General features: G+C 43.8%; 1 protein-coding gene across 1 annotated transcript in view; it reads right to left on the bottom strand.

Moving 5' to 3' along the window:
* Positions 1-8,918: 8,918 nt before the first annotated feature.
* LOC138670452 (galectin-9-like) overlaps positions 8,919-18,316 on the bottom strand; it is a 39,418-nt gene continuing 30,020 nt past the window's right edge. The window contains exons 6-9 of the mRNA XM_069757810.1: positions 13,829-13,920; positions 11,504-11,669; positions 9,829-10,122; positions 8,919-9,637 (exon numbers count right to left, since the gene is read on the bottom strand). Coding sequence (XP_069613911.1) covers positions 9,976-10,122; positions 11,504-11,669; positions 13,829-13,920 — 405 coding nt within the window. The 3' untranslated portion in view covers positions 8,919-9,637; positions 9,829-9,975. The remainder of the gene's footprint in view (positions 9,638-9,828; positions 10,123-11,503; positions 11,670-13,828; positions 13,921-18,316) is intronic.

Genomic DNA, 18,316 nt, shown 5'->3' with positions numbered 1-18,316 from the left:
ATCTATGACAGTGTGAGTGGGCCCCCCTCTCTCCCCAGGGCCCCGGCATTTGCCCGGTGCGCCGGGTGCTGACGCCGGCCCTGTGGGCATGACTTCCAAATCCATGCTTTATTTCTGGAGATATGGCAGCCTTTAGTCCTATTATGTTGCATGCTGTCCTTCCTGATATATCCACCCCTTTTTCTGTATATTGTCCCCCTCATATGTCTGCAGGATCGGGTTATACCAAGCGCTTTTTTATATTCCCTAAGATGATGGATAGCACTAGCCTGAGTGGATTACCTGGAGCCTTACTATATATATTTTATCAGGTGTCAATAATTATTCGGGGAGTAATTCAGCACATGGAGGTATGGTGAGTGGGGCACTAATAACGCAGCATATGGCAGGCAGTGAGTGGGCACTACTAACGCAGTCATGGCGGGCAGTGAGCGGGCACTAATAACTCAGCACATGGCGGGCAGTGAGTGGGCACTCGTAGTGTGATGCTGCACCTTGCTCTGGAGAACACATCATGGGCCCAGTTTTCAGCCCTGTCTCTCGTCTATTGTATGTAGGTAGTGTGACTGACTGGGGACACAGACCTTGCAGTTTTCTGCACGTACACTTATGGCTGCAGGCAGCTTATACTAGACCTATATATTATAATTTCTTACGATGTATGTGCAGCTGGTGATTAGAGAGCCTGTCTGTAACTGCTGTAGAGGAGCAGGTGGCTTCTTTATTGTTACAGCATATAACACAGCATTGCCCATCATCGAATGTATCTGACCTTATGATGGGACATTTTCCAGTATCAACCTGTAATATACCTTGGTTGTAAACTTACATGGTGTTTTCATCTTCACTTATCCCACATCTTGTGCAGTTAGGGGGGGAAGTTCAAGTGAACATTGGAACCCTGTGGTTATGGTGCTCCCGAGCCAGTGGGGTAACGGCTGGGAGTAATTGGTACATTTTATGTTGACTTTATGTTTGGTAATCGCCAGATCTTATGAGCTTCAAGGACTCCTCCCAGCGAGCTAAGGTTATTTATGCTTTGTTGGATTACTGCATGTTTGTTTTAATAAAGGTGTGTATTATTAAAAAAAAATCACTTATTTGTTTCTTTCTTAGTGGGTCCTTGAAGCTAATTATAATTTGGTCAGTAGGGGTAACCATCTCAGGTATGGACCCTCTGTTTAGGGGGGTATTCATCATGGTATGACCCCTTGTGAGGAGGGGTAAACATCTCGGGTATGGCCCCTGTTTGGAGGGGTGTACATCATAGTATGACCCCCTGGTATGGAGGGGTAACCATCTTTGGTATGGCCCCATGGTGTGGAGGAGTGACCATCGCGGTATGGCCCCCTGGTCTGCAGAAGCATTTATATCTTACAAGACCCTGTTAGGGTAAAGTCCCTGTGGTCATGGCAATCATATTCTACATGCATACAAATTGGGTGTTGGACGAGGTCCTGAATAGTACCTGGACAGGTTATATGCCTGGGGTGTTGGACGAGGTCCTGAATAGTACCTGGACAGGTCATATGCCTGGGGTGTTGGACTACGTCCTGAATAGCACCTGGACAGGTTATATGCCTGGGATATTGGACGGACGTCCTGAATAGCACCTGGACAGTTCATATGCCTGGGGTGTTGGACGAGGTCCTCAACTAGCGGCGGACACCGCGTTGACGCACACCATTTACTTCTCCTACACTGGAGCGGTTCTCCCCAGTGTTCCTACTCTCTTGGGACTCCTCTATAGTCCTCTATGATAGATATCATACCACCATTCCGGCACTCTTAGCCTGCGTGCATCTGAGTTTATTTGTCTTATGCCACCGATATTTCATTGGGCGTTTTCCTTATATATACATCTAAATCCTCTTCCATATCTAATTGTGTACATTAGACTATCTTCCAAAGCTCTACAATTAAATCTAATTATTAGATGCTGACGCCATTGTTGGACAGGTCCATAGAATACCACAACATAGAACCTGCTCCTTTTGATACCTTACATCTACAGAGACACTAGCAGTCGGCTTACTGAAGAAGGTCAAATGTTTGACCGAAACGTTTAAATTGGACTGCAACCCAAGTAATAAATATTTTTTGTTCAAATTTCATCACTTACTATCTGTTGAGTGCCAAGTTATTTACTTATTCTGAATAGTACCTGTGACTTGAGAATGCTGAGGCACAGATTTTGACTGTTTATATTGACCAACTCCTATTTCTTTCAAGGTTGTTGTTTGAACCATCAAGAAAAGAAAGCCATTAAAGATTTACAAGAAAATAATGATATCATTATTCGTCCAGCGGATAAGGGAGGGGGTATTGTCATTTTCAACCGCAGCACATACCACCAGGAATCTGTCAGACTCCTTAAGGTACCGTCACACATAGCGACGCTGCAGCGATACCGACAACGATCCGGATCGCTGCAGCGTCGCTGTTTGGTCGCTGGAGAGCTGTCACAGACAGCTCTCCAGCGACCAACGATCCCGAGGTCCCCGGTAACCAGGGTAAACATCGGGTAACTAAGCGCAGGGCCGCGCTTAGTAACCCGATGTTTACCCTGGTTACCATCCTAAAAAGTAAAAAAACAAACGCTACATACTTACCTACAGCCGTCTGTCCTCGGCGCTCTGCTTCTCTGGTCTGGCTGTGAGCGCCGGGCAGCCAGAAAGCAGAGCGGTGACGTCACCGCTCTGCTTTCCTGGCTGACCGACGCTCACAGCCAGTACAGGAGGAGAGCAGAGCACAGCGCTGGAGGACAGACAGCGGTAGGTAAGTATGTAGTGTTTGTTTTTTTACTTTTAGGATGGTAACCAGGGTAAACATCGGGTTACTAAGCGCGGCCCTGCGCTTAGTTACCCGATGTTTACCCTGGTTACCAGCAAAGACATCGCTGAATCGGTGTCACACACGCCGATTCAGCGATGTCTGCGGGGAGTCCAGCGACCAAATAAAGTTCTGGACTTTCTTCCCCGACCAGCGACAGCACAGCAGGGGCCTGATCGCTGCTGCCTGTCACACTGGACGATATTGCTAGCGAGGACGCTGCAACGTCACGGATCGCTAGCGATATCGTCTAGTGTGACAGTACCTTTAGTGATGAGGCTACGTATAGAAAACTAAAAAGTGACCCTACGGCATACTATATTAAAAAATTACAAATCTTATGCCTGAAGGGTCAGTCCCTTGGTATTTTAAACAATAAAGAGTTCCAATTTGTGTTCAACAAGGATCCTAGTATAGCCATTTTTTATCACATCCCTAAGATCCACAAGAGTCTCACATGCCCCCCAGGTAGACCCATCATCTCAGGCATTAACAGCCTTACATCTAATTTGTCACGATATGTTGACACGCATTTGCAGAAATGCATGCATCTTATACCGGCATATCTTAAGGACACTGGCCATATCCTGCGAATCCTTGAGAAGGTCAAGTGGAAGCCTAATTATATCCTAGGCACCGTAGATATAAAGTCACTATATACAGTTATTGACCAAAAGATGGGCTGCCTTATCGCAGGCCAGTTTCTTCAGCTATTGGGGACATATCCAGAAACCCAGGTGTCATTCATTGAGGAATGCATTGACTTCATCCTTCAACACAATTACTTCCTATATGAAGGGGACTTCTTTCTACAAGTTTGTGGCACGGCTATGGGCACACGTTTTGCGCCCAGCTATGCCAACTTGTTCGTAGCCAAGTGGGAGGAGTCTCATATTTATACTAGCGGAAACTTACGTCCAGGGCTAATCCTTTGGCATCGATTTATTGATGACGTGCTTTTCATCTGGGATGGCCCCAAGATTGATTTGGACCTATTTATTTCCGGCCTGGACAAGAATAACTTCGGATTGGAATTCACACCAACAATTAGCACTACAGATATTCATTTTCTGGACCTCCACATATATATACAAGACTCACAATTGCTGACAAAATGTTATCGGAAAAATGTGGATTCCAACAGCTTCATTAACATCTCAAGCTGTCACCTACCTGTGTGGCTCACAAACATTCCCAAAGGTCAATATACTAGGATCAGGCAGAACTGCACTACCCTGGAGGACTTCAATAAGGAATCGGAAGTCCTGACCCAACAATTCCTGGATAAGGGCTATCCATGCCCGTTATTGGAACAAGCAAAGCAGGAAGTAAGAGCTACCTCAAGAAATTCCTTGCTATATGGAGAAAGACCTATTAATTCAGTGAATCCCAGTATTGGGAACCAAATCCTAAAATTGCCATTCATCACGCAATTTCATGCTGACCATGCGGTATTTAGGTCCATTATCCGGAAGCACTGGTCTATTCTACAAGGGGATAAGATTGTAGGGGAACATTTACCGGCTGTCCCAAAATTTGTGTTTAGGAAGGCCAATTCTCTGGGCAGCCTAATAGCTCCCACTATTAAACTATCTGCTGAGCAGCAACTACAAGCGGGTACTCATAGAGGTAGCAGGCCAGGATTTACTCCCTGTGGCAGGTGCTACGGTTGTAAAAATACCGCTTTTAGAAAAACGTGCCAGTACACATTCACGGACTCGGACTCTCTGCATGAATTTACCATCAAGGAGAGCATTTCGTGCTTGTCCACAAAAGTCATTTATCTTATTGAGTGTCCGTGTAGGAAATTGTATGTGGGCCGCACTAAGAGACCACTCATGGTGCGTATCAAGGAGCATCTGGTCAATATCCGAAAAGGTTTTGTGGGCCACCCCCTCTCACGTGATTTTAGCGAGAAACACGACAGATCCATAAAAGACGTGCGTTTTCTCGGGATCCATAAAATACAACAAAATATGAGAGGGGGTAACCTAATACAATCTATGTCCAGGATTGAATCGAAATGGATATTTTCCCTTAACTGCCTTGCACCCAAGGGCCTTAATCATGGGCTGGAATTATTTGCTTTCTGATATAGTGGGGGTCACACACCAGTTTTTTCTGCCTAACCATGTATTTAACTAACGTATCAGGGACATTGCTCTGACTTTTATTATATATCTTTTTTTCCTGGATAATGCACTTTGCATTTTTTATTATCTCATATTTATTTCCTAACATTTCCATTTTTATCTTATATTATACTATTTTGAATTTTTTAGTCTATTTATTAAAAGTTATTTTATTTCATTATATTTATTTATTTGTGAATAGTGTTTTTCTCTCTGCCCCTCCAGTATACAGCATCCATTGAGTACACCCACACGTTGCTACGATCATTTGTATTAATCGCATTATTCATTTATTTATTTATTTACTATGTATCTATCCACTATTGAATTATCCCCTTTTTCGTTACCTCCAGGGGGGCTTGGTTTCATTGGGTTAAGTGGGGGCTGTTTGGCACCATACTTTTACATTCTGCTCTCATATATGGGCAGTCCATATCATTGGGGTGGGGGCGGTTCGTTTCTGGGGGGTTGGCCCACAGGGCTCCTACATAAATCATCTGAGCACCCAGGGACCGGTAACCCTGACGAAGGAGGACGCAGTGCCTCCGAAACGCGTTGGTTAATTCTGGTCCCAGTACCGCTCCGTAGCTGTGACGTCACACGCTGAGTCTTCTGTCGGCCATCTTCCCCCTGCTCGTATCCAGGGACGCCACCGGCCGGGGCATTCCCTGGCTCTACGCAGCTACTACACAGCGATTCTGTGCCCGCTCCCCTGCAGGTCCGCCTGTGCGTTCAGCCCTTTCCTGCATCAGGGCTTCCCTGCACAGCACCCACGTGCATTCATTCATTGTCACATCCACCTCTCGGCGCAGCGCAGCGCCGTAGCCCCTCCAGGTTTGCTGGCCTGCACGGTGCTCCATCCACGTGGTTCTGGGCTCCTTACCGTAGAACTACATGTTTGCCTCTTCTGCTGACGCTGCGGCATCTATGTTTTGGTAAGTCCGCTATCTTTACACAGTTGTGTTTTCATTTTACATTTACCATTTTATACTTTATATCTGGTAGGGGGCCCACCGCACTATCAGTGCAGGTATTGAGTCGCTCCTACACAGCGGCCCTGGGTGGATCCCTCTGTCCGCTTCTCGGGTGGTTCCGTCCAGCCTCTAGTAGCCACCCAGTTGTCAGTTCTAGTGGCTGTACGAGTGTGTGCTTATTTGCTTTATTTTTTGTTATATATTGTTTATGTGGTTTTGGTCCCTTTATGCGCGGTTCAGCTGCAACTTTTATTGTACAAATCTAATTATTAGATGCTGACGCCATTGTTGGACAGGTCCATAGAATACCACAACATAGAACCTGCTCCTTTTGATACCTTACATCTACAGAGACACTAGCAGTCGGCTTACTGAAGAAGGTCAAATGTTTGACCGAAACGTTTAAATTGGACTGCAACCCAAGTAATAAATATTTTTTGTTCAAATTTCATCACTTACTATCTGTTGAGTGCCAAGTTATTTACTTATTCTGAATAGTACCTGTGACTTGAGAATGCTGAGGCACAGATTTTGACTGTTTATATTGACCAACTCCTATTTCTTTCAAGGTTGTTGTCGGGACAATGCAGTAATCTGGGGCATTAAACTGAAGAGCAATGTACCTAATATGGGTGCCCTGGAGTCAGTGGGAGTGACTATGGGAAAAGTAATAAAGTGCATCCTGATGCCCTTGAGCCAGTGGGAGCGGCTAAGGGTGAAGAAATCAAGTGCATTAACACGAAGGGCGATGTGCCTATTCCCAATGCCTTTGTCCCTGTTGGAGAGGGTTAATGGTATATGTTATCAAGTGCCTGTAAAGCAATTAACAATGGCGTGGAAAGGTTATTAATCATGCCTTTGTAGACTTTTCTGCTATAGGCTTATTTCATTTACTATGTCAATATATTGCAGAAATTATTTAAATTATAATGTCAATATTATATTGTGTATGGCTTTTAATTACTCCTTGTTTATAGTATCTTTCTCTTTATATACACTCATCACTTTTTGGGTAGTAATAGTAAGTAGGTTTAAGAATTGGTTACTGCATCCCAGCTACTGTATGTAATGGTGGTTTCTTGAACTGAAATCTGTGAATTAGTGAGTTATTAGAGCTGGCTACAATACATGCGGTATAATAGTTTTTGAGGCATCACAAATGTCATTATACAGGTAGTCAAACTGTGGCTACCCCTTTGTTATGGTTTAGTTTCTGCATTCCCCATTATAGGATCCATATTGCAGGATGTTTAGCGGCTGGTATTTTGCTGTAGTTACCATATTATCGATCATAATTTGGTAGTGTTGCATTGTTAAAATTAATCTGTTGTAGTCCTGGAATTTTGTTCCTTATATGCACAGTCTTTCCATAGCATGCAGAACTGGTTGATGACTTTGTTAGGCATGGGTGATGGGGGTCGAGTCCATTCAAGGTGTCAAATGGCCTCGCTGGTGGCGGTTTAGGAGTCAGGTGGAAATTGCAGACAAGTTAAGGTGGACTCATTTTAACTAATAGAGGATGTAAAACCTCATGGTGGTGAGCAGGCTCAGCTTTCATGGCCAGCCTCAAGGACGTTGTAATGGTAACATCAATCAGGGGCGGGCACAGTGGTTAAGCACAGGAGTGAGGATAATAGGGTCATTGGTGCCCTGAAAGTTTACTGGCTCTGCTTGAATGGCAAGCCAGTGCGTGCCGCCCCTTTATGGCTGTCTGTCCTGGTGCTGTATGTCAGACAGCTGGGGATTTCGCAGTACTTGTGAATCCCAATGTACTAGCACTCCACCTGACTCCTACTGTGATTATTTAATCCTGTGATTTGAATAAAGGTACCGTCACACTAAGCGACGCTGCAGCGATACCGACAACGATCCGGATCGCTGCAGCGTCGCTGTTTGGTCGCTGGAGAGCTGTCACACAGACAGCTCTCCAGCGACCAACGATGCCGGTAACCAGGGTAAACATCGGGTTACTAAGCGCAGGGCCGCGCTTAGTAACCCGATGTTTACCCTGGTTACCATCGTTAAAGTAAAAAAACAAACACTACATACTTACCTACCGCTGTCTGTCCTCGGCGCTCTGCTTCTCTGGTCTGGCTGTGAACACAGCGGCCGGAAAGCAGAGCGGTGACGTCACCGCTCTGCTTTCCGGCTGCCCGGCGCTCACAGCCAGACCAGAGAAGCAGAGCGCCGAGGACAGACAGCGGTAGGTAAGTATGTAGTGTTTGTTTTTTTACTTTAACGATGGTAACCAGGGTAAACATCGGGTTACTAAGCGCGGCCCTGCGCTTAGTAACCCGATGTTTACCCTGGTTACCAGCGAAGACATCACTGAATCGGTGTCACACACACCGATTCAGCGATGTCAGCGGTAGAGCCAGCGACGAAATAAAGTTCTGGCCTTTCTTCCCCGACCAGCGATCTCCCAGCAGGGGCCTGATCGCTGCTGCGTGTCACACTGGACGATATCGCTAGCCAGGACGCTGCAACGTCACGGATCGCTAGCGATATCGTCTAGTGTGACGGTACCTTAAAAGCTGTGGCCATTTTGACAACCAAAATAATGTGTTTTGTGTTTTTATTTTAGTACTTAGGTTTACAGTAGTTATGGTGGTTTTAGGAAGGAGTGGCGTCCATCCCATATCCAAAAGTCATGATCTAAGGATCTCGGCTTCTAGTTGAGATGAATCTGTGCTGCACTTTATGTACATGCTCAGTAGTGACTAGGGCTGTGGGGTCTGAGCCGGCGTCATGTAATGTTCTATAAATGTCTGTTCTGTTCCTGATCTAAGGATCTCGGCTTCTGGTTGAGATGAATCTGTGCTGCACTTTATGCCCAGTAGTGAGGCAGTGCTGTGGAGTTGGAGTCCGGGAAATTGACGAGTCAGAGATTTGACTTACCAACTCCACAGCCCTGGTTGCAACAGTCTTTAGTGATTTCCAAGAAACTATATTTTTTCATAAAAAAGCAAAACAATTGAAATTAATGTTTGTAATTTAATTCAAATTTTAGGTTCAAGTCATTATATTTATCTTTATTATCCATGCATTCTTTTATATAAAAGCATTATATACTAGACATATTGGGCATATTTATCAAGCTAAGTAGCTCTCAAGATTTGTTATGCAAAGTATTTTAGACACTTTCTGCACCTTGTCTGACAAAGGGACTTAACTGTGTTGAAAAGTGATGCGGTCCAACGTGTGATACAGTATAAAACTTATTGATAAATATGCCTCAATGTTTTTTCCTGGTTACATTTATGTACTTGCCATATTTTTGAGTAAGGCCGGTTTCACACGTCAGTGGCTCCGGTACGTGAGGTGTCAGTTTCCTCACGTACCGGAGCCACTGACACAAGTAGACACATTAAAATCAATGCATCTGTGCAGATGTCATTGATTTTTTGCGGACCGTGTCTCCGTGTGCCAAACACGGAGACATCTCAGTGTTCGTGGGAGCGCACGGATTACACAGACCCATTAAAGTCAATCGGTCCGTGTAAAACACGTACCGCACACGGACGTTGTCCGTGTGCAGTCTGTGTGCCGTGCAGGAGACAGCGCTACAGTAAGCGCTGTCCCCCCCCACTGGTGCTGAATCCGCCATTCATATCTTCCCTGCAGCAGCGTTTGCTGTAGAGAAGATATGAATAATAGTGTGTAAAATCCAGATCCAGGTCCCCAACCCCCTCCCACCCCCTGTGCGCCCCCCATAGGGGTGGAGCCGCATATTCATTAGTGTAAATGAGCGGCCCCACGTGACCGCTCATACAGTACAAGGTGCGGCCAGGACAGGAAGCAGCGAGGGAGCCGGGAGCTGGGTGAGTATTTTAATCACAGCAGGAGGGGGGGGGGGGGGCGCACAGGGGGTGGGGATCTGGATTTTACACGTGTGCCACACTGATGTGCCACAGAAACGCACCGGCACACGGACACAGATAATTCCGGTACCGGAATTATCTGGACGTGTGAGACTGCCCTAAGAAAGTGAGAACCTGGAAAAGCAGTTAGTGCAGTGGGCACAAAGGTGAACAAATCTAAACCTGAACATGCTGCAGTACAACATCGCCTCCAATTCCCAGGGAGTTAATCTGTTGGAGATTTGGCACACGATAATTGAAGTTGCACACATGGTTCCCATTCACATTCACTCTAAAATGATGGTGTTCACAAATTATTTCAATCTGTAAAAGAAAAAGAAAAAAAATGGAAACAATTTAATTGACATATTTTGAGGCCTTATACATTTTTCAGTATATTTAGCTTTCCCTTTGATGTCTATTGTATAAAGACTTAATTTTTGCCATAAAAAAAAAAATCCAGCAGAAAGAAGTCTTAAAACGCTAAACCACGCAAAAAACGCTGGCGAACAAAAGCATTGAAAAAGTGCTTAAGAAGTTGTTACCTTAAACATGGTGATAAAAAATGCTTCAGGTTTACAAAGTTCCAGGGAAAAGTAGCGATTCCTGAAGCATTCTCTGCTTGAAAAAAAATGTATGTTTTTGACAGATGAAAAAAAAAATGCTGTGAGAATATATCCTTAGTCTGAGGCTATGAACATCGGTCACGTGAGTGGTAGGAAATGATCTCGTCATTAAGACTACGTTCATATGATGAGCTTTTATCGCTTTTTGACACTGTTTTCCCTGTGTAAAAAATGCAGCGGCTTAGAGTTTCAGCAAAGTGGATGGGATTCATAGAAATGTCCTGCCCACTGCGCTTCTTATTTGCGCTGCATAAACTCACCAGTGGTACATGTCAATTGCTGAGTTTTCTGTGCAGATTGTGCCCACAGATTTACATTACGCGCGTTCTTAGAGTATTTCCGCAGCAGAAACGTATCAAAAACGAATATAATCTGCACCTAAATGTTAATGTATGTTTTTCACCCTTTAGATTACCTGTAACAGCGGTATCAGTTTACACAACAGTTCATGTGAAAAGTAGAAGGAAGAGTACCATTGTTAGTTCTTTTACTTTGTTATTCATTCTGGATCGTTATAGGTGAATATTTTGTGATCAATATCTGATTGGTATGCAGGTGTTTACTTAGTAAAGATTTCTGTTTCCACACTTTAGGTATATCTTTGGTGTGTAAATTCTCTCATGTGAAAGAACTGTTTGTCTTTTTATCTACTTTTCAAAAAAAAAAAAATGGAGAATCATCCTTCGTTTTTTTTTTTTTAAATTGAGATATTAATTTCAGGGGGAAAAAATATAAAATAAATAAATTACCCTATGAAACAAAGTCAGGAGTGGCGACAGCTCCTCTTAAGCTATAAAGACATCCGGGAAACCGATTACGCCAAAACATCTAATTGATCTTCACTATAAAAAGATTTTCTCTTAGGCAATGATCATCTCACGTTTGTTCAAGTCAGAGAGATGGTTCAAAAGTAAGCCACAAAGTACATCTCCAACTATCAATAGGCTCCCATACATGTTCTTTTCATAAATGTACACACACACACACACACACACACAGTAAAGCAGCCATTTAGGTTAATAAAAAGAGAATTATGCAATAACACTTCTGCACATTTATCCATCTCTACCTACACTTACCACAAAGCTCTGTCCAGGTGCAAAACAAAATCCTCCGCAATGAAGTTCCAGTTCTTCTTTTCCCCAACTGTTATTCAGCATACTGTTTCGGACTATAGTTTTTTCATTAAATCTTGGATTAAAATGAAAGGCAATTCCTCCACAAAAATTCAGGTCGATATGAAATCTGTTAATTAGAAAAATTATTTGAATACAATTTTTCCACACATACTTCGTATACAAGCTACTTTAGAAGGGAGATGTATAAAATAGCAATATACTGAAATGCTACATTTCTGGATATAGAAGATAGATATATAACTATATAAGAATCCAATGATTGATTTCATTGATGGTTTCATGATTTCACAGTTGTGCTCTTCTATATTAAAAGAGAAGCTAGAGAAGATGTCACCAACCATCACTTCGTGCCCTTGGTAGACGTGCATCTTTCAAACTTCACAATTATCCAAAAACACACATCTGTTGCATTTCTGATGAAGAACAGGGTGAAAGTGATTCAGAGGCAAAGTATGTCTCCTGATCTGAACCCAATCGAACGATTTTGGGGAACGCTGAAGAGAAAAGTTGGGCATCACTCTTCATCCAGCATCCAGGCTCTAAAAGAGGTCAGTCTTCAAGAATGGAAAAAGATTGATGTTGCAATAAGGCACTAACTTGTTCATTCTATCCCTAAAAGACTTCATGCTATCCTTAAAAATTATTAAGGTCTTACATAATATTAGATGTGGTAGTTTTTGATGTGGGGTGTATTCACTTCTGCATCAAATAATGTAAGTGAAACTGAAGTTATTAAAATGAAAAGTTATTAGTTTTATTTTCATGTAAATGGGTTAAAAAATGCTCTATAAAACTCAGTCTTATCCAAATTTTGGAAATTGTCCATGTGTTCAGAGACATCTTGATTAACCCCTTTCTGCCCTCGGACGGTATAGTACATCCGAGGACAGAACCCCCGCTTTGATGTGGGCTCCGGCGGTGAGCTCGAGCGTGGGAACTTTTCTGAATATTTTCACAGCCTCGAGGTCATATGAGGACATCCAGCAGAGGGCGCCTCACCGCAGCTGAAGGTAACTAGAGGTCATTGACCTACTTTCCATTCATTCGCTGGGGTTTTACAAGCAGGAGCACAGCTGAATTATAGCAGAGCTCCTGCCTGTAAAATAATTTAACCCCTAAAGATGGATTTACATCGTGGGACATATCAACGTAAGGTATGAGATATTGTTGGTTTATTATTTTTAATTTGTTACAGGTCGAGAGTCTTCAGGTGGATTGAGAGTGGAATAAAATATTACAACAACCTGTGTGTTTATTTCATTAAAATACTTTGCAATATTGTGTGTGTTTTTTTAACCATTTCATGCTATTGGATTAATAATGGATAGGTGTCATAATTGACGCCTCTCCATTATTAATCTGGCTTAATGTCACATTAACCCTTCATTACCCCATATCCCACCGCTACACGGGAATGGGAAGAGAGTGGCCAAGTGCCAGAATAGGCGCATCTTCCAGATGTGCCTTTTCTGGGGTGGCTGGGGCAGATGTTTTTAGCCGGGGGGGCAATAACCATGGACCCTCTCCAGGCGATTAATATCTGCCCTCAGTCACTGGCTTTACCACTCTGGCGGAGAAAATTGCGCGGGAGCCCACGCCAATTTTTTCCGCCATTTAACCCTTTAATTTAATAGCTAGAGCCCCCAAATTTTGCACATACACACTACTAACATTAGTGGTGTGGAATATGCAAAAACATGGGGATATGAGATGGTTTACTGTATGTAAACCATGTCTCATATCCTGTCGGGTTTAGGAAGGAGATAGCAAAAGCCGGCAATTGAATTACCGGCTTTTAAGCTATCTCGCGCTGGATGAAATATTAATATATATATATATATATATATATATATATAGACAGTACATATGTTTTTATGTTTTTGGGAGCACATGGATCCATTGTATGTCGGTTTTGCAAGCCTGCGAGAAAATCTCGCAGTACGGATGCCATACGGATTACATACGGAGGATGCCATACGCAAAATACGCTGACACACCCTGCCTACGGAGGAGATATAGACCACTATTTTGGGGACTTTTCTGCGTATTACGGCCGTAAATTACGGGCCTTATTTTTATACGCTGAGTGTGACGCCGGCCTTATAGTGATAAGATATACACTGTACAATACCGTATGGGCGGTCCGATTTACACAGCAATCTGACTGCGCCCCCTGATAATCATTAGATCTACACAGTACAGCACTGACATCTGTGATGGCAATGCTGTAAAACACCTTGGTGCTGAATAGTAGGATGTAAATACCTTTGTGGGTTGTGTGCAGCAACAGCTCCTCTGATGACAATCACCTTGCAAGGAAACAGGCCTCCATTGATGTTAGTTTGGAATGGGATTGCCTGTATGAACAGAAAAGAAAGCAATGGTAAGCTTGGCACGCACTCCAATGCCCCATTACTATATTATGTCACCCGTTTATTGAAACAAAAATACATATTGAATTAACGGTGTAGATCATTAAAGGGGTATTCCCATCTCCAAGATCCTATCCTATTATGTAGCAACAATAAATAATATTAGCAAATACCTCCAATTACAAATGTAGTATAGTTCTTCTGTTAAGCCATGTATCTCACCCCATGTGCAAGGCACTTGTCACGGGGAGCCTAGGGAGGCTAAGGCTGGTTACCCGGGCCCCTGCGATATCCCTCGGACTAGGTGGGGCTTTGTCTTTGGACAACACGTTTTTCCAGGTCGGTTCCCTGGACCAAGGAACGAGCGCCCCTCTGTGTGAGTGCTGTCAGCCCCATTTTTCTTTACTACATGGACTGAACCTGGACTGATGTGCACCCCAACCATTAATATGGAGGTGAATACTAATCTAGAGGTGGGTGGCCTAGATCATGCCATGATTTTCTCATATACCGATGATGATGCCAGACGGATACTCTCTGGCTCTAATGCTGATATGTCATTTTTAAGTAAACCCACGGCAGATATGCTCAGGAAGAAGTGGGAGAATGATAGGAGGAGATATATCTCCCTGGAACTACATGTGGTAACTCTGGTGGAATATTTCAGAGTAAGGAGGATTCCACGTGGGTTGCGGCCACACCTGAGGCCTACCCTGCTGCCTGATAATGAATTATTTTGTTCCAAGTTTGAATCAATAACAAATAAGTTTGCATTTGATATTATGCTATTGAACATTGAATTTTTAAAAAAGGAAATGGAGGTGTTGAAGAGAAGCTATATGGAATTAGAGGAACAACTCAAGTCACAGCTGACAGCACAGGACTGGGGTTCCCTACAGAATAAGATCGAGGCGAACTTAGATAAATTCCGATCAGATATTGAATCCACCAAAAGAGTTAAGTGGTTCCGTGATATGGAGGACTATAAGGCTGGTCGGATTTTTGCATGGCACATGGGACCTAACCATCCCCCCTACAATGGTAGGGGTAAACCCGGGTTGCAAAGGAAACGCAGGAAGCCACAGGCGAGGAAACGTCCAAATTTTGGTTTCACTTCTGTCGAATCGGACTCTACAGAGGATTCTAACATGGAAGGTGCTGGGCGATTGCATTTTTTAGAGAGAGAAGGGTTGGACAAAGCAGATCCAGGAGGAGGGGCCGGAGAGGCGGCCGCAAGCACAGAAAATCGGAGCTTGCACAGGGAACAACGACCAACGAGGAAGAACACGATGAAAATGAGGAACATGAAAGACAGTTAATGGACAGTAGGAGTTTGGTGGTAAATATTTCTTCTGTTACACTGTCAGAAACTGAACTTAAAGTATTGTCTAAAGGTCTGTCATTCTGCCCGTCCAGTAATCCTGACTGGTTTACATTAGAGATTGATTTACATGCTTTTTTTAGGAGGTTAAGATTATCTTCATTTTTTGCGGACAAACGTAATGATATTCCCTCTAACACATGCGAACCTGCACAGGGTTTCGCTCTACGTGAGTTGGGATTGTATACTAGAAGTAATTTCCAGCCACCTAATAAGGATCATTTTGTAGAATCCTATATTGAATTGGTACAGAGGGATATCGATAAATTGAAAAAAACATTTAAATCCCAGGGCGGTCAGAATATGACATTGACAGATAAGAAGGTGTTGAGGGCCTTGGCAGACAATGCTGCGCTAACCATCAAACAGGCCGACAAAGGTGGGGCGGTTGTCGTCATGGACAGTGATAAGTACAGAGCAGAAATCTTGCGGCAATTGGGGGACCAATGTGTCTATGAGAAACTACCAAATAACCCTACTCTTCGGTTTCAGAAAGAATTACAACTTGTGGTCAGTGACTCCCTGGCCATGGGACTCATTGACCACAAGTTGTCTGAATACCTGATCGTGGACACACCGGTAATACCGGTATTATACATACTACCGAAAATTCATAAAGATCTGTTAAACCCCCCCGGTAGGCCTATTGTGTCGGGCAGGGGCTCTCTGTTTAATAAGACATCGATCTTCCTGGATAAGGTATTACGTACCTATGCGACATCTGCCAAATCTTATATTCGTGACACAAATGATTTCCTTAATAAACTAGAGGACATTACTGTGTCTGAGACTACCCTTCTCGCATCGTTTGACGTTGTATCGTTATACACGTCAATCGAGCATGACAAAGGTCTGAATGCAGTCTCTTGTGCGCTATCGGGCTCTGACGTGGCCCCAGAGAGTGCACAGCTTGTCCTCACACTGTTGGAGCTCATCCTCAGGAGGAATTATTTCCTCTTTGGGGATGAGTTCTTTTTACAGTTGAGGGGTACCGCCATGGGGTCGAATGTGGCCCCCACTTATGCTAACATCTACATGGCGGTATTCGAGGACAGGTTTGTGTACTGTTCCAACCTCTGGCGCCACGTCAGAGCTTGGTGGCGCTATATTGATATTTTTTTGATTTGGGACGGTAATATCACAGAGCTTAATGCGTTTCATGATTATCTTAATGGAATTTATGTGGAGTTACAATTTACCTTGACATCGTCTACCACTCAGCTTCAGTTTACCCTTGTTTATAAGGAAGGAGATAAGCTAAAGACAGATATCTTTGTGAAGGAGACGGACAGAAATGGCCTGCTGCTATTTGATAGCAACCATCCTCGGAGAATGGTTAACTCCTTACCGTGGAGCCAACTCCTGAGGGTTCGGAGAATAGTGTCGGATGACACTTTGGTTGACCGGAGGCTTGATGAGATGTGCCTCAAATTCTCCAATAGGGGCTATCCTAAGAAGGAGCTACGCAGGTTTAGTTGTAGGGCCCGAAATGTAACGCGAGAATCTGTTCGTAAATCAGGCTCCCCTAAACGATCGGGTGAGCGTATCCCCTTTGTATCTACCTACACTTCAGCTAGCTGCCACATTGATAAAATTTTGAGGAAACATTGGTTGGGTTTACAACGCGGTTTACCATCAATACCGTCGTTTAAGAATTTTCCTATGATGTCTTATAGGAGGGGACGCAATCTGGGTGACAGTCTAGTGAGATCAGATATTGGGTCATCTAAAAGCTCCTCTGTTCAGACAACTTTGGGCACACCCAGACTTGGAAATTTTCCATGCCTGGGTTGTGCGAGTTGCAACAATATGCTCAAAGGGGAGTTTTTTCATCACCCGCATACGGGTAAAAAAATCTATCTGAAAGAACGGTACACTTGCTCTTCGAGTTTTATTGTTTACATGATTACGTGTCCGTGCGGGTTGGCTTATGTGGGGGAGACCACAATGGAGGTGCGGGCACGAATCAGTAAACATAAGAGCACGATACGCACTGGACTTACTGATTTGCCGATCCCTAGACATTTTTTGGAGAAAAAACATTCTATTAATCAGTTACGCTTTAGAGTGATAGACAGTGTCCCAGTTTTGAGGAGAGGAGGGGATAGATTATCATTACTCAGAAAAAAAGAAATGAGGTGGATTTACTCATTGGGGACCCTACAACCTGGGGGTTTGAATTTAGATTTTAATTTACAGGTTTGTATCCCTAAATAATCTTCCTCCCCACAATTTTGGCAACTTCATCGGTATTTTGTTTTTACGGTGTTTATTTTTAAGGTTTTATATTATACATAGGATTAAACGATGTTTTCTTGTCCTCGGTTAATATAACTATGTGATTCTATATGTATTCTGTGATCTTGCTTATATATTATGCTCGAGCTAGATTGTGTATATATGGTTTAATAATCCGCTTATGCTCTCTTAGTTTGTATGGCAACTTATGTGGGCCGTGGTCACATAGACCCATAGGTATACTGGGCGTTTGCGCACTGGTGTCTAGCCTGCCCTCTTTGTGACGTTATGGTTGGGATGTCCCAGCGGCGGCGTGCCTATGTCTCCTTTGTGTGGGTGGAGTCCGGGGTGTGGCGCTCGCAGCGTCGCTGGATATGCATGTATCGTGTTTGCGATGCTGCGGGCTCCGGCGGTGCTGCGCATGCGCACGGCCGCGGTTCCTCTCTCGCAGGGATGACATATGGTCACGTGGTGGCGGGGCAGATCCTTTCCATGAGCTCGCGTGAGGGGCCGGCTGTTGCCATGGTGCGCAGCCACATATGACGTGGTATCCCTGAGTGTTTTGCGGTCATGTGACCCTCTGGGGGGAGGGCGCCGGATTATGATGCGATCTTGCTGCGCATTTGTAAGTGGTTATGTGATTTGTTACTTAGATCTTTACCAGGAACAAGAGGAAATTGGATAGGCTGGCTGGATTTTTGGCGCTATCCACAATAAGGATCCGGATTGGCTGAGAGGTTTGGTGCTATGACCTTCTTATTG

This window comes from Ranitomeya imitator, chromosome 3 (assembly GCF_032444005.1).
Source record: "Ranitomeya imitator isolate aRanImi1 chromosome 3, aRanImi1.pri, whole genome shotgun sequence".
In the NCBI taxonomy this organism is placed as follows: domain Eukaryota; kingdom Metazoa; phylum Chordata; class Amphibia; order Anura; family Dendrobatidae; genus Ranitomeya; species Ranitomeya imitator.
This window is presented reverse-complemented; position numbering and strand designations above follow the sequence as displayed.